Here is a 21,545-nt window from a genome sequence, read left to right on the forward strand (position 1 = left end):
AAAGTCGCTCTATATGGTTTGTGTGAATCACCTTGTTTTTCATGGACTTGAACTTTTACTCTTCATGGTCGCGTCACTTTTGCTGATAAAAGTTACTGGTGCATAAGTATCATGATATTAATAGAAGGGTGGATTTGCAGTGAAGTGGATTTCCATCTCTGTTTAGAAGTATCTTTACAGGTTTAAGTAATCTAAGAAGTGTCCAACAAGCGGTTCATTGACTTCATTACTGTAAAGTTTCTATTCATTTTGTAATAGATATTTTCAACCCAATGTTGTGGCATTTTAACCGCACGAGATGTGTTGATACATATAGTAACTTCTGTGGCTATAATACAATATTGATTGATAGCTGGAAAAAAATATTGGTTTTTTATTGGGTGTTAGATGCTTGCATTAGAGCCCGGCTAATTCGGCTAAGTAATAATATTATTTATAGTTATTTAATATAATTTTGCAGAAAAATATTTATTTTAAATACCTCACAATAAATATTTTATATATATACAGTAAAACTTATTTATATGTTAATCTGTTTTTTTTTTTTAGCTTAGTTGTGTAATTACATTTGTCCAACCAAACAGGACAGAGGGAATTACATGTAATTATGCTCTGACAAACAAACAGGTCATTGTAATTACTATGCTGTGTAATTACTAAGCTGTGTAATTACCACCCTAGTAATTACACCAATTCCAATTACCAGGTGGCTTTCCAAATAGACTCTTAATATATTTGGTTAGAAACTCCTATCTTTATCCTTTTTTATACATAATAATTATACAGTGTTTAATAGTATAATAATTATATTGTATACATGATACTTCACATTATATATAAGAATGTATATATGGTATTTCACAATATATAACAGAATGTATACATGGTACTTCATATATATATATATATATATATATATATATATATATATATATCAGAATGTATACATGGTACTTCACAAATATATCATGGTAGATTTTTTATTTTGTTTGGAGCACTTAAAAAAAAAAAGAAAAAAAAAAGGAAAGAGTGAAAAAGTGGAGGAGAGATAAACAATAACGTATAGATTGAAGAAATAAGAGAGAAAGAGAGAGAGAAACATTGGAGAGATTTTAGGATTAGAAATAAGAGAGAGGAGGAAATTGTGGAAGAGAAAATAGGAAACAAATGTATGTGGGGGCTGTTTTATGGCAACTTATTAAAATTTGGCAATTCTATGTCAGTAAGGTGTAAGAGTTACCACACTGGGATAAATTAGTCCCGTATAATTTTGGGATTATAATCCCGAGATAATTTAATCCGAGTACCAAACGACTCCTAAGTTTTTTCCTAGTGGCGGATAGGTTGGATTAATTCTTTTTAATTGAATTTGTATTTATTCGACTAAAAATAAAATTAAAATAAAAGATTATTACCCATTGGATATAGGTTTTGGATTGGATCGGTTCGGGTCGGCCTTTTTTTTAATTAAATTTGAAACGGAGGGAGGATGAGTTTTTTTCATAGGGGCAAAGCTGGTTGAATCGGTTCTTTTTAATTAGATTTGTATTTATTTGACTAAAAATTAATAAAGAAGTAAAAAGTTATTACCCCATCGAGTATGGATAATAAAGAGTTACCAAAAAAGGAAAGAGACATTTTTTTAAACAAATGAAGAGAAAAGTAAGGCAAATATTTTGAAAGAGAGGGAGTATGAGTTTTTCTCATAGTGGCAAAGAGGGTTAAATCGGTTCTTTCTAATTAGATTTATATTTATTTGACTAAAAATAAAATAAAAAGTAAAAAGTTATTACCCATTAAATATGGGTTAGTCCTCCTTCCATGCTTATATATAATATATGAGATGAGATGAGAAATATATATATAGGGGAGAGAGAGATTAGAGAGAGTGGTGGGCTTGGGTGGGCTCCAGGGATGCCTTTTGTGGGACCGCACATCACACCATGTGGACCCACACAACTACTCTCTATGCTCATTGGCTGGCGGATTGAGTGATTCAGCAAAGAATAATAATCAGTCTAAGCCAATATGGTCACAAGAATCAAATGGCAATGATAGGCTACAAGTTGTAGCGTATAAATTCTGGTGATACATTTGAAAGCATCACAACTACGCACCTGCTCAGTTGAATATTCTTGTTAAGGACTTAGTATTATATCATATCTATATATATATATATATATATATATATATAGATTAAATATTATATTTTATAAAAATATACTCTCTTCATTCCAATTTATAAGACATTCTTTCCTTTTTAATTATTCCCAAAAAAAAATGACACTTTTATATATTTAGTAACAATTTAACTTTAAGTTTGTTTTTTACCCTTAATGGAATTATTTCTAGCCATATAAATTTTTATGGCTTGTTTAGATCACAAGTTTCAAAAGTCTTTCTTTATTTCCTAAGTTTCGTGTCAAATCAAATACCTTCATATAAAATGAAACGGAGAAAATACTAAATATTGATCACCTTTGAAATAGTGAGTGTCGTAGCTCAATAGCGAATTGTGTAATCTGATCACAAGTTTAACTTAGCAACTAAAATAATTGTGTAATTTTCTTAATTAAAAACAGAGAATGTTTGACAAGCATTGACCTCCTATTTAAAGTCTATTTGACTTGTTTTAGAAGGACGCCGCTAAAGGTGGTTGCTTGGTTCATTCTTCTCTATGTTTTCTCTTTTGTTAGCTTCCAACCTTTTCTTCTTTACTGTGTTTGGTTATTTTCTTTACTACATGGACTCACCTGAACGGGTTTTTTTGTTCAACTAGAAATTTCAGTAAAAACCTAAAAATACATTTCAATTTATTATTTGGATAATGCTTTGAGGACAGACTACAACGCCAAAAACAAAGCTAAATATTATGTTGTTTGATCTAAAGTTTTTGTCTACGTACTCCTCAAAATGTTGTTTTTCCAGTCTTACTTTTATTTTTAAATGTTTCTATTGCTTATAAAATAATTTTAGTAGTTTGTTTAATAATTGTTTGAATTAAAAAAAAGTTTTCAAAACTAAATCAGTGAAATTTTATCTAAGTTCAACAATGTCTCACGAAAAATTACACGAATTGACTATACAGTTAGACCTCTCTATAACATCATTTGCATATAACAACTCCCCTCTATAACAGCTAAGTTTTTTCGGAATCAATTTTTTTATGTTATAATTTACTTCTCTATAACAAGATTTCTTATAACAGCAACAACTAACTTTACAACAGTACGCTCTTTGTAAAATTACCCCCCATATAACACCTATCTTTTTTTTCTGGTAATATATTAATCAACTATCTTTATAAAAATAAAATATCTATGATTGCCAATAATAAGTTTAGAGATTTTGACTAAATATTTACTTTGATACTTTAATATACTATATTTATGACAAAATATTACATATGAATACATATTTGTAATCTATGAATATCATTGTCTTCTATTTTTATTTATAAATAATTTTCCAAAAAAGGAAAACAATTGTTATATCACCACTAAGAGATTGAAATCTACGAAACAAGCTACAATTATATATTTCTTCCATCAATCTTGAAAGAATTTAATTTCAAGTAGATTAAAATGTGTTCCTTAGAGCTTAAAAATTTATATATTTCAGTTATGAATTTATTGAAATTGTGTTAACTTTCTTTAATGTTTAGTTACATATCTTTTAGATTTAAAATTTACATAATTAGTTATTTTTATAGCTTTATAAAATAAATAATTAGATTTTATGCATCTTTTTTACCTATGACACCCAACTATAATTTAAATGTCAAATGCATATCTTTTAGATTTAAAATTTACATAATTAGTTATTTTTATAGCTTTATAAAATAAATAAATAGATTTTATGCATCTTTTTTACCTATGACACCCAACTATTATTTAAATATCAAATGTTGTTATAGGTGTATAACAACCATTTTATATAACATCCGAAAAATTTCGGACCCAACGGTGCTGTTATAAAGATGTTTGACTTATTATCAATTGAAAAAAAAATGATATTATGAAAATATAATTAACTAACCTTTCATTTTAAGAAGCTATAGGAATAAATATCAAATAAAATCTATTAAAAGTTTACTCAACAAATATAAAAGCCTCCTTTAAATTTTAGCTATAGGCCACCGACTCTATTGAGTCACCCCGGCATCTAGCTCGGTAATATCTCGAAGTGCAAGAGGGGGAAGGGGGAGGGGTGAATTGTAACTTTTTCATTTGATTAGTCGACTGTCTGAGATCAATAGTCGATTATAGATTATATTCGAAAGTAACTTAGCACACTGCAGAAATCAAAGTACTGAAAGTAAATGATGTTATACCCCATTTAAAACGGGTTAAAGTAGAGTACAACATTTTGGTGATTCCTATTTGTTTTGTTTTAAGGAGTCGCCACCTAATTGATTTTAAGGTGAATTAGGACACCTAATTTATTAACTAAGGTAAAGTCTAACTAAACCTCTGTTAATGGTCTGTTCAATTAACGTGATTCTAGGTAAGGGTTCTAGATTATCCTAAAGGGAAGGGGTTAGGCATCCTCTAGGATCCGTTAACTACGGTTATCCGGCCAAATTTAGGTTAATTAATTAAGGCTAAATATAGTGTTTAAATTTTAAAAAATGACTTATAAATATTGCTAAAGTTTTAAAGGAAAATAATGTTAGTTAAAATAAGATTTACAGAAAATAGAAGATCTTTAAGGGCTATTTTAAAATAAGACTTATAAAGGTTGTTAAGGTTTTGAAGGAAGAGTATAATAATGCTATTTAAATAAGACTTGTAGAATAATTTGCACAAAAAAGAGACTTCAAATGCTATTTAAAATAAACTATAAATATTTCCATGCTTTAAATAATAACGTTATTTTAAAAATGAGACTTGCAAAATATAATGATTTGCATATAAATAGAAGCTTTTAAGAGAAGACCTAGCCAAATTAAACTTGAAATAAAATTACATTATATGTAGAAAATCTAGACTTAATTTTATAAATAGAATGCAAAAGGTGATAGAGTTTTCTTTCTCTTTTTACTAACTTTGCTTAACTATATTCGGCTCAAAAATATGTATAATTTGATAAATCTTGAAAAAATTGTATATAAGATATGTTTGGATTCATATTTGCACATTAATGACATTCTAAATTTCTACGATATCAAGAATGACTCATGATTCCCTTTAGCTCAAAATATGTAGTCATGTGTAATTATTCTAATGACGATAAATACTATAGGTATTATAGACAATTTTAACGTAAATAAAGGAGAATGAAAATTAAGGAATTAATTATTAATTTCCTCTAAATTAACTATCCCTTACTAAAACTAATTCCCGCACTAATCCCCTTTATGATTCATCTAAGCTAGGTAAAACAACAATAAAATAAAGTGTTAGTCAACAACATAAGATTAAATGCACAAAATAAAAGGAGGCTGAAACAAAATTAAATGGGCTCAGCCCATTTTAGGGCTGCCGTGACCAGGCTGCTGTTGGGCTTTGGCCCAGTCATTTTTATGGACTGCTGCGGCTGTTCCTATTTATTGGGCTTTGGCCCAGAACTTTGTTTTCTATTTTTTTTTGCTGTGGACAGAGGGCTGGGCAGAGAGAATATTATGTTGTTGGGCTTTGGCCCAACACCGAATGCGGAGGGGCATGCGAGGTTCATGCAAAAAAATGAAAGAAAAAGATTAGTATGTAATCAGTAAAGTTAAACATGTAAAAATACAAACTCAAAACAGCTCAGTAGGTTATATATTTCAAGAAACTTTAATCATATATGACTGGACATTCATACTAGACTACAATTGCCCGACTTAAAACAAGGCAAGTACTTAACACACAAGACCCAAATAGTCAACATCGGAAACATAGGCAAGTTCACAGAGGAAGCACCAGCGGACTCTCCACAGATAAGAGCAAAATGAATTCATGTTGACCTAAAAATGACGCTGCTAGCATGATCAGAATGAAACGAGCAGTCTTACACAGTTCAAGATGGGCCGAGATCAACTAAGGCATACAAGCAGATGCAAGGTTACAAAGGTCATACGAAGGCAAGAAGAAATTATATACCAGTATGCAAATATCATTCTCATGGGAAACAGGCAGGATATAATAAGATAGGGATTCAAAATGATATGAAAACACACAAGAATAGGATCGATGCTCTGTTCAGCAAGTAATATGCGGATAAATAATCAACAAAAAAAGGAACAAGTATGAGAGATAGGTAGAATTTAATACAGTGAGTGACAGTTTCATTTTAGGACTGGCTGCTACTTCATAATGGTCAAAACTAATCGAAAATTGATTAAGGCAGTGTGTAGACATGCTTTATCAGAACGAAACTAACACACAACCGAATCCAAACATCTATCACCCAAATATTCACAACAAACAACTCCAAAAATATCAAACCCAATCTAGATGACTCAGATCTTGCTTCAAGTCAATATTTAGGCGCACAAGCTCATACCACAGTTTAATATATCGCATATCATTATTAGTTAACACGATCGTCCTTGTATAGACTCATACGAACACCTAAATATTAACAAAAAAAAATTGAAATTGACTAAACTGAATTAAGGCATAAACGGATGGATTCTATTAACTATTAAACTGGAAACTAAATCAAACTAAAACATGAATCTCTAAGTATTTTCTATTAAGCAAAAACTAAACTAAGTAAAACAGGGACATACATAATGCTTCTAGGCCACTGAACTGAAATTAAACCAACTGAACACATAAACGACTTATTAAATAGCCAAGGAATGGAATTAAACTAATCATAGAAGAAGTTGTTTACCTTTTTCGAGCGCAGCGAAGTGGGGTTTCAATCTTCGATCTTCCCTCGAAGCACCACAAACTCCGAATTAGTATCACTCGGATTCGAACGAATGCCAGGGGTAAGCAAACAGAAAATTTAGTATTTTACTTGAAACTAGAAATATGTAACTAAAAAAACACTAATTTTTTAAGGGGATTTTATGCGGCTAAAACGAACTCTAATTTTAGGGAACTTCCTGCGGCTAAAAGAACCCCCCTCTTCTACTTCCGAAAACGAATATTTATAGGGGATTTGTTAGGGTTTCTTTTTGGGTTCGAAATTGGGTGGGATTTGAAAACCAAGATTCAAAATCGAGTCAAAGCTCGTGCTATATCTGAACGTTGGAGAGCCTTTTTCTGTCATTGATCCGAAAAAGGGGAAAGAAACAAAAATCCTTGTACCCGAAAATGAAAGCAACTGACAAAGCAAGATTTGGACTTCACAAACGCCCAAAGCTCATTAAGGTTTTTCAGATCGAAGGCAGAAAAGGAACGAAGAAGACAAACTTTCAAAGGTTGACTCCGAATAGGGGGTACAGGGTATTAATTTCCCTTCCCAAATCGACCATGCACGGTCTGGGGAAGGCGAAAAGGGTCTGTGATTTTGCTATTTTCATCCGAGCCGAGAGAGACGGTGAAGAGAGAGGGAGAAGAGAGAGAGAGAAAGGAAAAGAGGGGGAAGGGGAAAGACGAGTGCGGCCATGAAGAATAGAAACCCTAGTGGTTCATTATGTTGACGAGTCGGGTCGAGTCATGGGTATTTCGGGTAGTGGGCTGGTCATTTAAAATGGGCTGATTGAATTAAAACGTGGGCTGGGTAATGAATTGGCCTCATACAGATTGGGCTGATGAATTAAAATATGGGCTGAATGAAAGAAATAACTTAGGCTTCTAAGACCTATTTTAATTAATTATATGCTAACGTGTGCCAAAATATTACCTAATATAAAAGTACGTATTTATTAGTGCTCAGATAAAAAATAGAAATTATGTCATAATGGCCGTGCAATAACATTTTGAAAGTCAACAGTAAATAAATGCTATTATTTAATTATGCGAAGATAAATGCGATGCGTGTGCATAAGCTGGTAAAAATGCTGAAATGATTATAATGCAAATTATAACAATACTGGTAATAAAGTGATCATGATAATAATAATAATAATAATAATAATAATAATAATAATAATAATAATAAGAATAGTAATAATAATAATAATAATAATAATAATAATAATAATAATAATAATAGTAATAGTAATAATAATGGTAATAACGATAATAATAAAAAATAACAATAGCTAGTGACTACAATAGAATAATGAAATGCCGGTATTAATAAAAGCTAATAATTGTAGTAAAAATATAAATAATTATTTCTTAAGTTGCAAAAAATATTAGAAGCGTAAATAGATATTTTGGAGGAAGGCGGGACAAAATTGGGTGTCAACAAATGACACTATGTTATTATACTAGTTCAGATCCAATGTAGATCCTAATCCAGTCCCCTTTGGTTGCAAGGGTGTTCTCTGCAGCTCTTTGCAATGGTTTTGGTACAATGATTTGTTTGAATGGAGCTCCTACTTCTACACTCAAACTCTCGTAATTTTTTGATACAATGCCTCACCAACTATATTTTATCTCTCCTCTCTCTTTTGTTTATATAGGAAATCTCACAAAATTACAATTCTTATGAAAATTAGAGCAAAGAACTTGAGAAGGTTGAGACGAAAGTATATTTGTCCTCGTCGATTGAGCCTACTTATATAGTCTTGAAAAGTAAATGTTTAGGCTTCTTTCACAGAGATAGCTACCCAAGAGAATTGATCATTGGAAAGAGGAATTGATTGGTCCTAGTTCCAAGAATAAGGTTAGAGCTTTTTGTGATTGATTGCTTTCCATGTAGAAGTATTTTACAACCATCAATATCTTAGAATGACTTGGAATCTTCACTTCCTTGCTCAGTACTTGCGCGATCTTGGCTAAAGATTTGTTTTGATTGATCTTCCTCGATTTCAGGGCGTTTGGCACTTTGATTCCTTAAACAGGACTGGCCGTTGGTACTGGGAAGGATACCTTCTTTCCTTATGTCAATGCATTAATTGATTAATGCAATATTTCTCTCTTATGTTCCGTCGCTAGCTCCCTCTTTGATTTTTTTTTTTTCCCCTCCCATTTAGGAGGATTTGTAGTGTTCTCCCTCTTTGATTAGGGTTTGTTTGGAGTCCTTCATTTTTTTTTCACTTGCAACTTTAGTCCTCTTTTCCTTTTGTGCCTGCGAAATATATTAATCATCATTAAAATCTGCACTAACAATATATTTTGTACTTGAATAAGTTCTAAGAGGACTCCTAATGAGATTCTTACTCTTTTTGCCCATTACATTTTCATCATTTTTATCGTTCTAATTTTATGATCATTACGTTCCCTGCAATTCGATGTCCATACTTGTCGCACTAATCTTTTGTTACAATGAAAATAGTCCTATGGGTGTCTGCGTGTGCGCACCGGGGATGCACCTATTATTATTCATATGTCCTGTTAGCTTATACACCTTTTGCCTTTGATTATTGCATGGCGTGGGACTGAACTAAGGATATCCTCTAAGGTCATTTATCCCTTTTGCGTCTAGTAAATTTCCTTTTTCTTATATATATATAAATTTAAAAGTTGCAGAATCAACCTACTATTTATGACAACACTTAAGCCAGCCACTACAATTTTGGAAACTTTACATTCAATTCATAACAACTAAAATTAATAATTGAAGACATTACTCAACCAATCATTACTAATTGAAGACTAACTCAAGCAACTAATCATGTTATACTCAGTAATCCTGTGCTGGAGAAAGCACATTTCCGTTTAACACGTTGCTATAACCTTCCAAAATTTACTTAAGCGAGAGATAAATTAATAATTATAAACACATAATTTTAGGGAGAGACAAAATATAAAAATGGTGAGAGACAACTAGACCTTGTCAGTTGATTGTTAACACTACATAAGCCAAAACAAGTTTATTTCTAGGCTTAATCCATATGCAGCCTCCTAAACTTGCCCCTTTTTTTCATTTTTGCACCCAACTAAGTGTTATTACTATTGAACCCATGAACTCGTCCTCAAGTGTGTCTATCAAACAGAATCCAACTTAGTTGAGGATACACTTGAGAACGAGTTCTGAGGTTCAATAGGAACAACACTTAGTTGAGGTGCCAAAATGAAAAAAAAAAAAAAGGGCAAGTTTAGGGGGCCGCACATGCATTTAAGCCTTATTTCTAACTACATTAAGAAGTTACATCTTTTGTCTGCCATGAGAACAAGACGACGAGCATCTGCTATTGAAAGAAAATGAGCTAAATGAAATGAGCACTGCATATTCCACCTCTCTGCCAGACTCCTCCAGTTGCCTCAGATACTGGCTGCAAGTAGATGTCCCACACCGTCATCCGGCTTGCCTGCCTTCATTATTAGATTTACATATGTTAAAGATGTTCTGGTACAGAGCATATCAGGGAGCTGCCTTAAGAAGAAGTCATCTGCCATTGTTACTGAGTTCATCTTCCAGCAAACGGAGTACGAGCTGGGGTAGATGAACATAAATGATCACCTTTAGGATCAGGGGTTCTAGCATCTAATACTCCGAGACTTCGACCAGTCCAAGGTAAAAGCAGAGAGACAACCATTGAGAACAGTGGAAATTCACAGTTCTTAAATGGTGTTTACAAACTGGTTTCGAAAAGTCTGGAGAATGCGGTATCCAAAGGTAATTTGAGTCCATATGGTTTCCTGATGATCCACACACATCATTTCCATATCATTTCTACCTTTTTATTGTGGAGGGAGGTGTTGAGAAAGAAGTGACAAGAAAAAGCTTGTCACAAGTAGACATATCAGGTCAATAAACTGTCAAATACCTGATCACCGTCACCTAGCAGCAAAGGCATTTGATTTCTGAAAGCGATTTCTGACTTTAGTTTCCAACAAATAACCAAGACGGATAAAAGATCTATTGAATAGGATTATGATCAACGACAATTGAAACGATACCTTATCTCTTCTTCAGAAAGTTCGGTGGAGGCAGGAATTGTTCGTGTTTTGCCAGAGAACAGTACCTGCATAAGCCAAATCATAACAAGAATATTCAGCATACTCTTACTCAAGGATGGACAACATTTGTAGCTAAGCTATTGCATCTTGCTGTCAGTTGGATCGTGCTAGTTCCGAGAACTGCAAAAGGAACTAAGAAGTTAAGCATCAGGTAGGTATTTCTTCTAGTCGGTATTGCTGAAGTGACTAGGAGAGTTCAAAGGGGCACTCTTTTACCTATGTTTCACAATTGGCCTCCTGACAACCTTACCAGCAGGAATAATGCAATATTGCTTAGGGAAATTAAGTTTACATAGTTTGGAGTCTTTCTTTCAGGGACCGCTTTTGGTACACATCAACGGAAACTGAATTTGAGTTCACTGAACGTGTCGTGACGGCTTACTTTTATCCCTCTACTAATGCTTTTCATACCGAGAAAATTCTGCAGAATTTAATAATAAAAACTATCAATCTCCTACATGCACACAGTACGTATATATCTCCAAGGGTGATGTCAGGAGTAAAGGAGGAATTCTCAGAATTTATTGATAGCAATTCTCATATTAATCTTCCATTCCTAGATTTACATGGTCCAAGGCAGAGGACTCAAGATTGAGATTAAGGTTGGACAGGTTCCTCATATCAACTGCTTGGGAGAGGGAGGATTTGAAGTTTTGAACGTGGAAATGATCCAAATCCTCCAACCCAGACTTGCCTTAGATCACCTGCCAAGTGTGAGCATGATCATGCTGCATTCTAGCAAGAGAAGAAGAATGCCAACCCATTAAGGTTTTGAAAGCGTGTGACCGAGGGCGGCGGATTTCACAGAGAAGGTGACATGGTGGTGGGGAAAAAGAGGTACTTAATACATGAATTGGGTGAGCCAGAGCTATGTTGCTCAGATCCTTCAATGAAAGGCAAATTCAGAGAGATGACGGACTTCCATGATTCAGCAAATTTGAGAAGAGTTAATGCTTCCTCCATTTCCAGAATACCGAAGGAGGAAGAGGCAATTAACTTTACAGATTGACTAGTCTAGTGGAAAGTATTTGTATCATTATGACTAAGATGCTTGCTAATAGACTAAAAAGGGTGCAGGAAAACACTGTTTTAATATTCCGGAAAACGGTAGTGGAAGGAAGATAAATTTAGATTCAGCATTGATGGCAAACAAAGTTGTGGACAGGAGAAGGAGGGCACCCCAGCGTTTCTTTGCAAGCTGGAACTAGAAATGTCTATTGTTGTCTTGATGTTTTTGATGTTAACAAATACAATATACTCTCTGAAGGAATTGTGCTAATAACCAGGTCCTTGATGCTTATGTCTAACGAGCTGAATAGTTGTGTCTTTGAGATATTTTAGGAAAAGTATATGAGAAAATATACTCCCTCTGTTTCAATTTATTTGTCTGGTTTTGACTTGGTACGGAGTTTAAGAAAGTAGAAAGTAAAGAAGACTTTTGAATCTTGTGGTCTTAAATTAAAGATATGTAGAATGTACCAAAATACCTTTAATCTTGCGGTCTTAATCATGCCATGTGAAAAGTTGGAATTAAAGAGTTGCCAAAAAAGGAAAGAGGCATTCTTTTTTTAAACGGACTAAAAAGGAAAGTAAGACAAACAAATTGAAACAAAGGGAGTATGTGTATATCTCCATTATCTTTTGTATATGTGTATATCTCCATTATCTTTCGTGCAATATATTTTGGATATTCACAAGAACCTTCCATAGTATTTTGAGTTGTAAAAGGACTCCATGGGTTGACCGACTTGGAGTTATTTTTGGTAAGACACGGTTTTAGAATTCTTTTCGGTAAAGGACTTTGATTTGATTTCGATTTCCTTACTTGATAAGATCTCCAAAGTAAGTAGTTTCCTTTTTAATGTGCTTACTAACACGAATTTTTAAAATATTGTATACTAATTTGCAGGAGTGTCGAGGGTCTTCCGGAAACAGCCTCCCTATCTTCCGAGATAGGGGTAAGGTCTGCGTACACTTTACCCTCCCCAGACCCCACATTATGGGATTTCACTGGGTATGTTGTTGTAATTTGGTGGAGTCAGTCATTCACACAAACTGAGAGATTGAGAAACAGTTTAGAGCATTCAAGCAACTCTGTCGTTCTTGGAAGTACGAAAACTGATCATTTGAGAGTGTGAAGAACCAGACTAAAGATTTTGGTCCGTACGTCGTCGTTTTTATACATTGAGTCCAGTCCTAGTTCAATTGTATTAAGATTTGAGTTGTAATCATCTGCCTATTCAGAAGAACTATTTGAGTTGTAATCATCTGCTTATTCAGAAGGTTGTTGTTTGTTTGTTGCGAGAAACATTTTGCTGTTGTTTCAAGTCGGAGTGACTTAAGGGGAGTATAGCAGCCGGGTGACTGTTGATGTCACGGCTTAGAGTTAAGTCTTAGATTGCAAGGGTTTGTAATCTGAATTTTTGGTTCACTTTGTTAGTGGAGTTTGGAGTTAAATCCTACTGGGGTTGGTCGTGATCTTTGCACCTTTTGAGCCAAGTGTTTTTCCACGTTAAATCATGTGTTCTTATTGTTCCGCACTTTACTATTTTAGTCGTTTGAACTAAATACTCATAAGAACCATGCTTAATAGTCGAGTTAGGCAAAATTTAAGAGTTGACGAAAATTAGGTATGACTCAACCCCCCTTCCTGAGTCATTAAGGAGCACCAGACTAACAATTGGTATTAGAGCAGATTCTCACACAATAGGCTAACACCTTGATAGATCCTTGAAGATGAGCGCACCATTTGCTATGAATGAAGGACAGTCCATTACTTGACCACCACGTTACAATGGACAACATTACAGTTGGTGGAAAGCAAGAATGAGAGATTTTCTGACTGTAGAGATTACGAGCTGTGGAACATCGTGATAAGAAGACCACTTGTCCCAATGAAGGGAGATGTCCCAAAGCAGCCTACAGAATTCATTGTTGTAGACTACAGGATGACGGAGAAGAAAGTCAAGGCCAAAAGATCCTCATATGCGGCCTTGGTCCTGAAATACAAGTATAAAGGCTCCCATGCAGGTGTTACAAACGCTAACATATGATTGTTTGGCGTAACTGGTAAAGTTGTTGCCATGTGACCAGGAGGTCACAGGTTCGAGCCGTGGAAACAGCCTCTTGCAGAAATGTAAGGTAAGGCTGCGTACAATAGACCCCAATCATATGTAAATCCATTTCACTTCAGAGTTTGTAAGAATGCAAGCTACGGTGGGAAGTCGTTTCTGCCCTAACCAATGGCTTTCACTCACTAATTCTTAAACATTCACTATCCACATAATTCATCCTTGTGTGCCTAGGTTAAAAGTTTTATCTCACTTGCCCAAGCTAGAGGAATTTATCCAAACATACTGTTTTTTTCCCTCTTTCTTTTTTCTTTTCTGATCAGGTAAACACAAACATACTGCTCTTAACCATAGCATACTTATTCAAATTGGGAAAAAAAAAAAGTCATGCAAGGGAAATACACACTTACATATTGAAGAAAAAAGCTTCGATGTGATTTGCAACACTTCAACTCTAGTCGTCTTGCTAGATAACGAAATGCACTTCAATGTAGAGCACATAAGCTGCAGAAGTAAGGAGTCCAAACATAAAGACCCAGCAATAACAACCAGACAGCAGAAACAAACTAATTGATCAGGACTGAAGATAAAGCTTACTAGATAGTCCTGGTGCATTAAACAGAATAACCAAAGCAAGCAATGCCAAATACCTATTCGGACAGAGTGTCAGATACACAATAGACCACTTTGTGAGCTGCAATAATCCTTATATCCACCTTGTAGGTCAGATATCTTAAAGGATACCGAACATAGAAATACACTTCAAATGGTAGAAATGTCCAAAGTTTCAGTTGCAGACGTCTCAGATAGACGTGATTACCATTGAAGTTGGTTTAAGCCATGAGACCCTCATGAAGACCTCATTTCCAGCAAGCTAGATAACTGTTCCCAGTGTTATCTTTCTATATCAATACTTATCTTCTTTTCTTTTTCTTCTTTTTTGATGACATGGGAACCCGCAGCCGCTACCCTTCGGGTGAGCACAGGATAAACTCAGCTCCTGTGCAATAGCTCGCAAACCACACAGGAGAGATAACCCGTACTAGTCAAGCCCCGTGTGACGAGCTCAACCCAGAAGGCAAACCCCCTGCTGTCGTAGGCAGGGGGTTTCGAACCTAAGACCTCCATTATGAAAGCCCCATGCTCAACCAACTGAGCCACCCTTGCGGGTTATTTTCTTTTTCTTCTTCCTTAAAGCATTTAGCTTGTCCTTCATGATTGTCAGTCTTTCACATAACGCTTGGGTATTTGAATATCCACCTGCCAGTCCTCTCTCTTGCAGATCATTTAGAAGGCTTTCACCCTTTGCAAGATCATTCCCAGAACAAAATGCATTGAGAAGAACCGTGAAGGTTGTAATATTGGGACACATACCCTTCTCTTTCAGCTCCTCATAGAGATCAAATGCATCATCAATATATCCACCAGCACAAAGGCCTGTTACGAGGACATTGTAAGCAATAACATCTGGCTTTGCACCATGAAGCTCCATAGTAGCTTTCAATTTTAAGGCCTCGAAGGGCTTAGAACTTCTGCAAAGTCCATGCATAACAGTTGTGAATGTGGCAACAGTAGGAAGTAGATGCACCCGTAGCATACATTCAAGGACCAGCATTGCTTCCTCCATCTTCCCACGACGCACAAGCCCCCTTATAATTGCACCCTCAGCTATATTACGGGAACTAACACCTAACAACTCCATTTCATCTTTTAGTTTGAATGCTCCCTTTACATCTCCAACTTTACACATACTAGTGATTAAATTGCAGTATTGTCTGTCAATTGGGACAAAACCCTCTTCGATCATTTTATGCAAGAGAAGATGTGAATTTTGGAAGTCCAATGTTCTTTTCAGTCCCTTAAATATCAAATTGTAAGTGTCTCTATCAGGAGAAACACCTAAGGAAGTCATTAAAGTAAGAAGATCAAGGGCCTTCTTCACCTCATCCCTTTCACAATATTTACTGATAATCATGTTGAATGTGAATTTATCTGCCACTATTCCCCCCGAGATCATCTTTATCATAAATTTAACCCCAATATCCAGCAGACTCGACTCACAGAGTCCAAGGGTCACATAATGGCATGTTAATTTATCTGGACCAAGACCTTTTTCTCTAAGTGACTGATATAACTTAGAGCAGTCAGATATGTTTTTCTGTCTCGAGTAGCCTCGTAATAAAATATTATGTGTAGCCAAGGAAGGCATTTGACCTCTCTGTCTCATTGTAGAAAAGAGACTGCTCACCTTATCCATCTGTCCATGTTTTGTGTAACCATCCATCACCACATTCAGTGCCACAGTATCTGGGGTAAGACCTTTTCTTGTCATCTCATCATAGAAGTAACTTGCAACCTTAGGCAAGCCACTCTTGAAAAGTCCATCAATGATACAAGTATACATGACCCGGTTTGAAGAGGGGTCTCCTCTACTCAATGCTCTTTCCAACAGAAGAATCGCAGGCACCAACTTATCCTTCCCACACAAGCCAGCTAGGAGATTGGTGTAGGTATGACTATCAGGGAGCACATTATTCTGAACCATCTCGTCGATAAGGATTAATGCCATGTGGAAGTGGCCTAACTTACAGATCTCAGCCAGCAATGAGTTGTAGACAACAACATCTGCCGCACAGCTACTTCCACGAAGTTTATCAAATAATCCAAGAGCCTCTGTAAGGTTTCCTCCTCTGCATATTCCCTTTAGTAAGCTTGCGTAGGTGTTAAAGCTAGGCTGTCTACCCAAGTTAATCATTTCGTCGAACCAGGATAATGCTTTTAACCCTTCACCTACATTTCCATAGCAATCAATAACAGAAGTAAAAGCAACAGAATTGGGAACAAGACCAATCTTATGCATGTGACGCATGAAATCCTCTGCCTCCCTTACTCTTCCACCTGTACAAAGAGAAGATATCAGTGAGTTGCATATGAAAGTGTCAGGATGATGGCCTGTTTTGTGCATCATTGCATAGACTCTCATTGCTTTTAGGACATTTTGCTGTTTGCAAAAGTTGTAGATCAAAGTAGAGTATACTACATCGTTCGGGAAAACTCCAAACTTGTACATCCTACATAATATTTCCATTGCTGTACTTAGCATTCCAGCTTTACAAAATCCATTCAGAAGTACCGAGTATGCAACAACATCGAGACATATACCACTCTCAAACATATCCTCAAGTAACGGTACAACTTCTCCAAGCGACCCCGTTTTGCATATCCCTTCTAATAACATTGTATAAGCAACCTGATTGATAGACAATCCGTTTCGCTTCATCTTCTTGACGATATTTCGTGCAGAATCCAATATCCCATGCTTGCAGAAACCATTCAAGAGAGCCCCATAACTAACTTCATTGGGCCGTAGACCTCTTGTCTCCATTTCAGTCAGCATCTCTTGAGCCTCTTTAAGATTGCCTGCTTGACATTGCCCATCAATCAAAGAATTGAAAGTGATACAATTTGGTGAAAGATTCAGCTTCAACATCTCATGAAAAATCTTCACTGCAATGTCAATCTTCCCCTCTTTCACAAACCCGTTAATAAGAGTATTATAGGTAGTATGATTTGGAACAATCAATCTCTTCCTCATCTTCCTCAATACTAAATAACCTTTAGCACTCCTGTTCTTCCTGCACAAGTCATCTATAAATATGTTGTATGTACAAACATCGGCTTCAAGACCTTTACAATTCATGCAATCAATCAGTTCTAAAGCTGCTTTATACCTTCCCTTTTTGCAAAACCAATTAAGCAAAGTATTATAAGTAACCACATCAGGGTTATAACCACTCTCTACCATCTTTGCAAGCAAATACTTTGCACTCTCGACCTTTCCTTTGGCACAAAGAACTTGTAAAAGTATATTGAATGTACCAACATTAGGGCAGATACGTTTAGCAAGCATTTCTTTGAAAAACGACCAGACGGACTCAGCATTCCCCTTCTTCCCGATTGCTGCTAGGAGCATATTGCAAGTGTAAACCGACGGTTTAAATGCTCGAGAACTCATCAAATCAAATATCTTAAGAGCATCTTTAATTGTACCTTTTCTCACATAAACCCTAATTAAGAGGTCAAAAACACAAGGGTTTGAACTGCAAAGGCGATATGTATCCATTAGAGCACCAAAAACAGAACTTGGCCCAATATCCATGTCAGATAAATGCCCCAAAATTGACTTAACATAGTCATGCATTCTAGCTCTAATGAGTATGTGGGTCGTGATGCCATACATATTAATAATATGACTGAACTCCAAACCAGGTTGCTTAACAAACCAGTTCAAGAATTTCAAAGCCAACTTGCCATGAACGGGCCTAAGTGAAGCCATTTTATACCCCATATGATTGAGCGAGTCCCAACGATCCAAGGTCAAAATTGTGTAGATGCTCTTCTCCCCTTCTCCACCTGCTCACATATATAAGAAAACTTAAAAATACATACATGAAATATAGGGTGTGTTCGGTATGGTGGAAATGCTTTCCAGCAAGTGTTTTCCAAAATTTCCCATGTTCGGTTGGTCAAAACTTTTGAAAATATTTTCTCTAGGAAAATAAGTTCCTCAAAAATGACGAAAATGACTTCCCTAGTAGAAGTAGGGATTACAAGTTCCACGAGTGGCACTCCACATTGATTGTGTCCTCCCCACCCTCCAAAACACCTCATCTTCATCTCCACCCCACCCCCACCCCTAAGCCCCCCATCCGGACTATCCACACCCCTACCCCCAAACCCCATCACATTCAGTATTTATCTAGATTATACACAAATGCTTTTAGAATAATACTCCCTCCGTCTCAGTTTAAGTGTCTTACTTTCCTTTTTGGTCTATCTCAAAAAAAGTCTCTTTCTATATTTAGTAAGTTTTCCAATTCAAACATTCTACACAACAAGTTTAAGACCATAAGATTATAAGGACTACACACATCGTTAATTTAAGACCAAAAGATTAAAAAAAAATCCATTATTTCTTAAATTCCGGCCTAGTCAAACTAAGATACTTAAATTGAGACGGGTGGAGTATCTTTTACTTATGTACCGAACAGAAGAAACTAAGTACAATACTCACTTATTGTCCTAGAAAAACTTTCAACGATAAACATTTTCCTTCATACCAAACACACCCATAGATACACAGACTGGGCTATTTGTTGTTATTTTGTGTAAACATTGATGAGAGAGAGAGAAAAATTTGATAAAAGTAAAAGGAAAGTAATAAAAAAGAGAAAGAGAAGGAAGAGTACTTGCTGTGTCAGAGAAGAACCCCATTTGAGAGAAAGCTCTAGCTTTTCCGGCACTTAACTGTGGACGCATTGCACCCATGGTTAATTCTTGTTTGTGGGTTTGGTTACACTGTGGGGAAGCCAACAATTTGAAGCGTATTATTGTCTCGAGTCCCGACAGAACACAGCTTAACATGAATATTATACTAAACTAAAATATATAGTACTATATGTTTCTTAAGAAGTGCATTGTGGACAAATAACGGTGGACTCACGAGTATATATTGTCGTATTTATAGTCTGTTTGGGAAAATCGCTTGAGAAATTAAAAGTATCTCTAAGAATATATATATACACTCATCTTAGATGAATTTTTATATGTTTGGCCAAGTTTTTATGATATAATTGCTATTGAAGTAGCAGAAAATTATTTTTTAGAAGTTGAAAAAAAGTAATTTATCTACAAAAACACTTTTTGAGACCTAGTTTGTTTATATTATTGCTCTAATATTAAAAAAAAGTATTTTTGAATTGATTACTCAAAGTTTGGAGATTTTTTGTGTATGTTTTCATTCGTCTATTAGATAGTTAAGTTAACTACATAAAATATGTCATCTCTTTTAATTATACGCATCAACCTCAAGTAGAAAATGTTTGGGGTTTTACGACTTATTGAGACGAATGTGTATAATTAAAGGAGGAAACATAATTAATGTGGTTAACTTAATTACTTAAAAATGAATGACACGCAAAAAAAATCCAAAATTAAAATCGAAAGTGTCTAGTTGGAATACTTTATTAGGAATTGAGATGTTCAATTGGAACAAATCTTAGTTCGAGTGTCTAAATAGAATTTCCTAACGAGTTTAAGGGGTTGACTATGTATTAAGCCTTTAATTCATTATTTGATAGTGTTTTCAACCTATGTATAGCTAATAACTAATACAACTTATTCAGTACAATTCTTATATGTCATGACCCAACCCCGTGGGCCGTGACTAGTGCCCGAGCTGGACACCCGTACACACTCACTTACCAGAATCGGCATGCAAATGGCTTATCCAGATACGAAGGTCAGACGTCGTCTCAAGCGGTCGCATATAAACAAATGTATCACACAGAAGCCGGCAAGGCTGTCGTAAAACACATCGCCCCAGAAATATATATGTATATACATACAAGTCGATAAGGCTGTCACAGCAAATGGAACCGCTTAAGACATAAATCACACAGACATAACTGAACAGTAACTATTCACAACCCACGTGTATGTCTACAGGCCTCTAAGAGTAACAACAGAATCATATGACGGGACAGGGCCCCGCCGTACCCCGGAATATACATACATATATATACAACGGAAAAGTCTGTACCACAATGTTGGCTCCAAAACAAGGGGAGCACTCCAAAGTAGCAGAATAGGTGTACTGAGCTGGCGGGTCACCAGAACAAGCGTCTGTACCTGCGGGGATGAAACGCAGCCCCTCAAAGAAAGGGGGTCAGTACGAAATAGGTACTGGGTATATAAAGCGTGAAATACAATAATCATGATCATAACTGAAATAAGAAGTATGGAAAACGAGTACAAGAATCAATATACCAAAATGCTTGTTTTTGAAACACAAATAATGCATATCAAAATCATGCATAGGGCTCGGGAACATGGTCGCCACCCCGTCATTGGCGCCACAACACATCATACTCCAGAAGATTTCATATCCCCGTAACATCTCCGTAACACATCATAGCAACATAACACATCATAACATCATAACATACATAAACGGTACCCGGCCCGCTAGTGGGAGACTCGGGAAACCGTAACGCATCATACTGCCGAATATAACATAGTGCGCACGATGACAAAACCGGCCCGGGACTCGGCGAAAGATATAATAACAGTATGCACGAGCAGAGTAGTGAGAAACTATATGCACATAAATCAATTTTTAAGACTTGATAGGCAAGTACACTTACCGACACCTGAAGGATCATAAACACGTTTCGAGTCAATCCGATTTAGTATAAGAAAGTTATGGGCATTTTACTACAGGAACCTCTACGAACGATTCAAAGCAATCCGAGACCGCCTACGAAAGTTACAACCATTATTCGCTTTAGAACTCCCTAAGAACGTATCGAAGCGATCCGAGCTCGTCTATGAAAGTTAGAGACATTATTCGACATAAGACTTTTAAGAACAAAAATTCTGTATACACGTTCATTATCCCATTATGCAAAAGACCTAAGGACCATAGTTCGACTATATTAGGAGTGTAACATCAAGAAGTGAA

General features: G+C 35.5%; 1 protein-coding gene across 4 annotated transcripts; it reads right to left on the reverse strand.

Moving 5' to 3' along the window:
• Nucleotides 1–9,721: 9,721 nt before the first annotated feature.
• On the reverse strand, nucleotides 9,722–19,484 carry LOC132636291 (pentatricopeptide repeat-containing protein At5g55840). 4 transcript variants are annotated; one of them, XM_060353096.1, is made up of 6 exons: nucleotides 19,273–19,484; nucleotides 14,674–18,436; nucleotides 14,434–14,527; nucleotides 10,893–10,957; nucleotides 10,760–10,796; nucleotides 9,722–10,304 (listed from the first exon to the last, which is right to left on the reverse strand). In XM_060353096.1, the coding sequence occupies exons 1-2, from the start codon at nucleotides 19,445–19,447 to the stop codon at nucleotides 15,168–15,170; spliced, it is 3,444 nt and encodes a 1,147-aa protein (XP_060209079.1). In that variant the 5' UTR covers nucleotides 19,448–19,484; the 3' UTR covers nucleotides 9,722–10,304; nucleotides 10,760–10,796; nucleotides 10,893–10,957; nucleotides 14,434–14,527; nucleotides 14,674–15,167. The 4 variants fall into 4 exon arrangements, with proteins under 4 accessions (XP_060209079.1, XP_060209080.1, XP_060209077.1 ...); XM_060353097.1 differs by lacking the exon at nucleotides 10,760–10,796; XM_060353094.1 differs by having other exon boundaries at nucleotides 9,722–10,796.
• Nucleotides 19,485–21,545: the final 2,061 nt, after the last annotated feature.

The sequence above is a fragment of the Lycium barbarum genome, chromosome 4 (genome assembly GCF_019175385.1).
Source record: "Lycium barbarum isolate Lr01 chromosome 4, ASM1917538v2, whole genome shotgun sequence".
NCBI lineage: Eukaryota > Viridiplantae > Streptophyta > Magnoliopsida > Solanales > Solanaceae > Lycium > Lycium barbarum.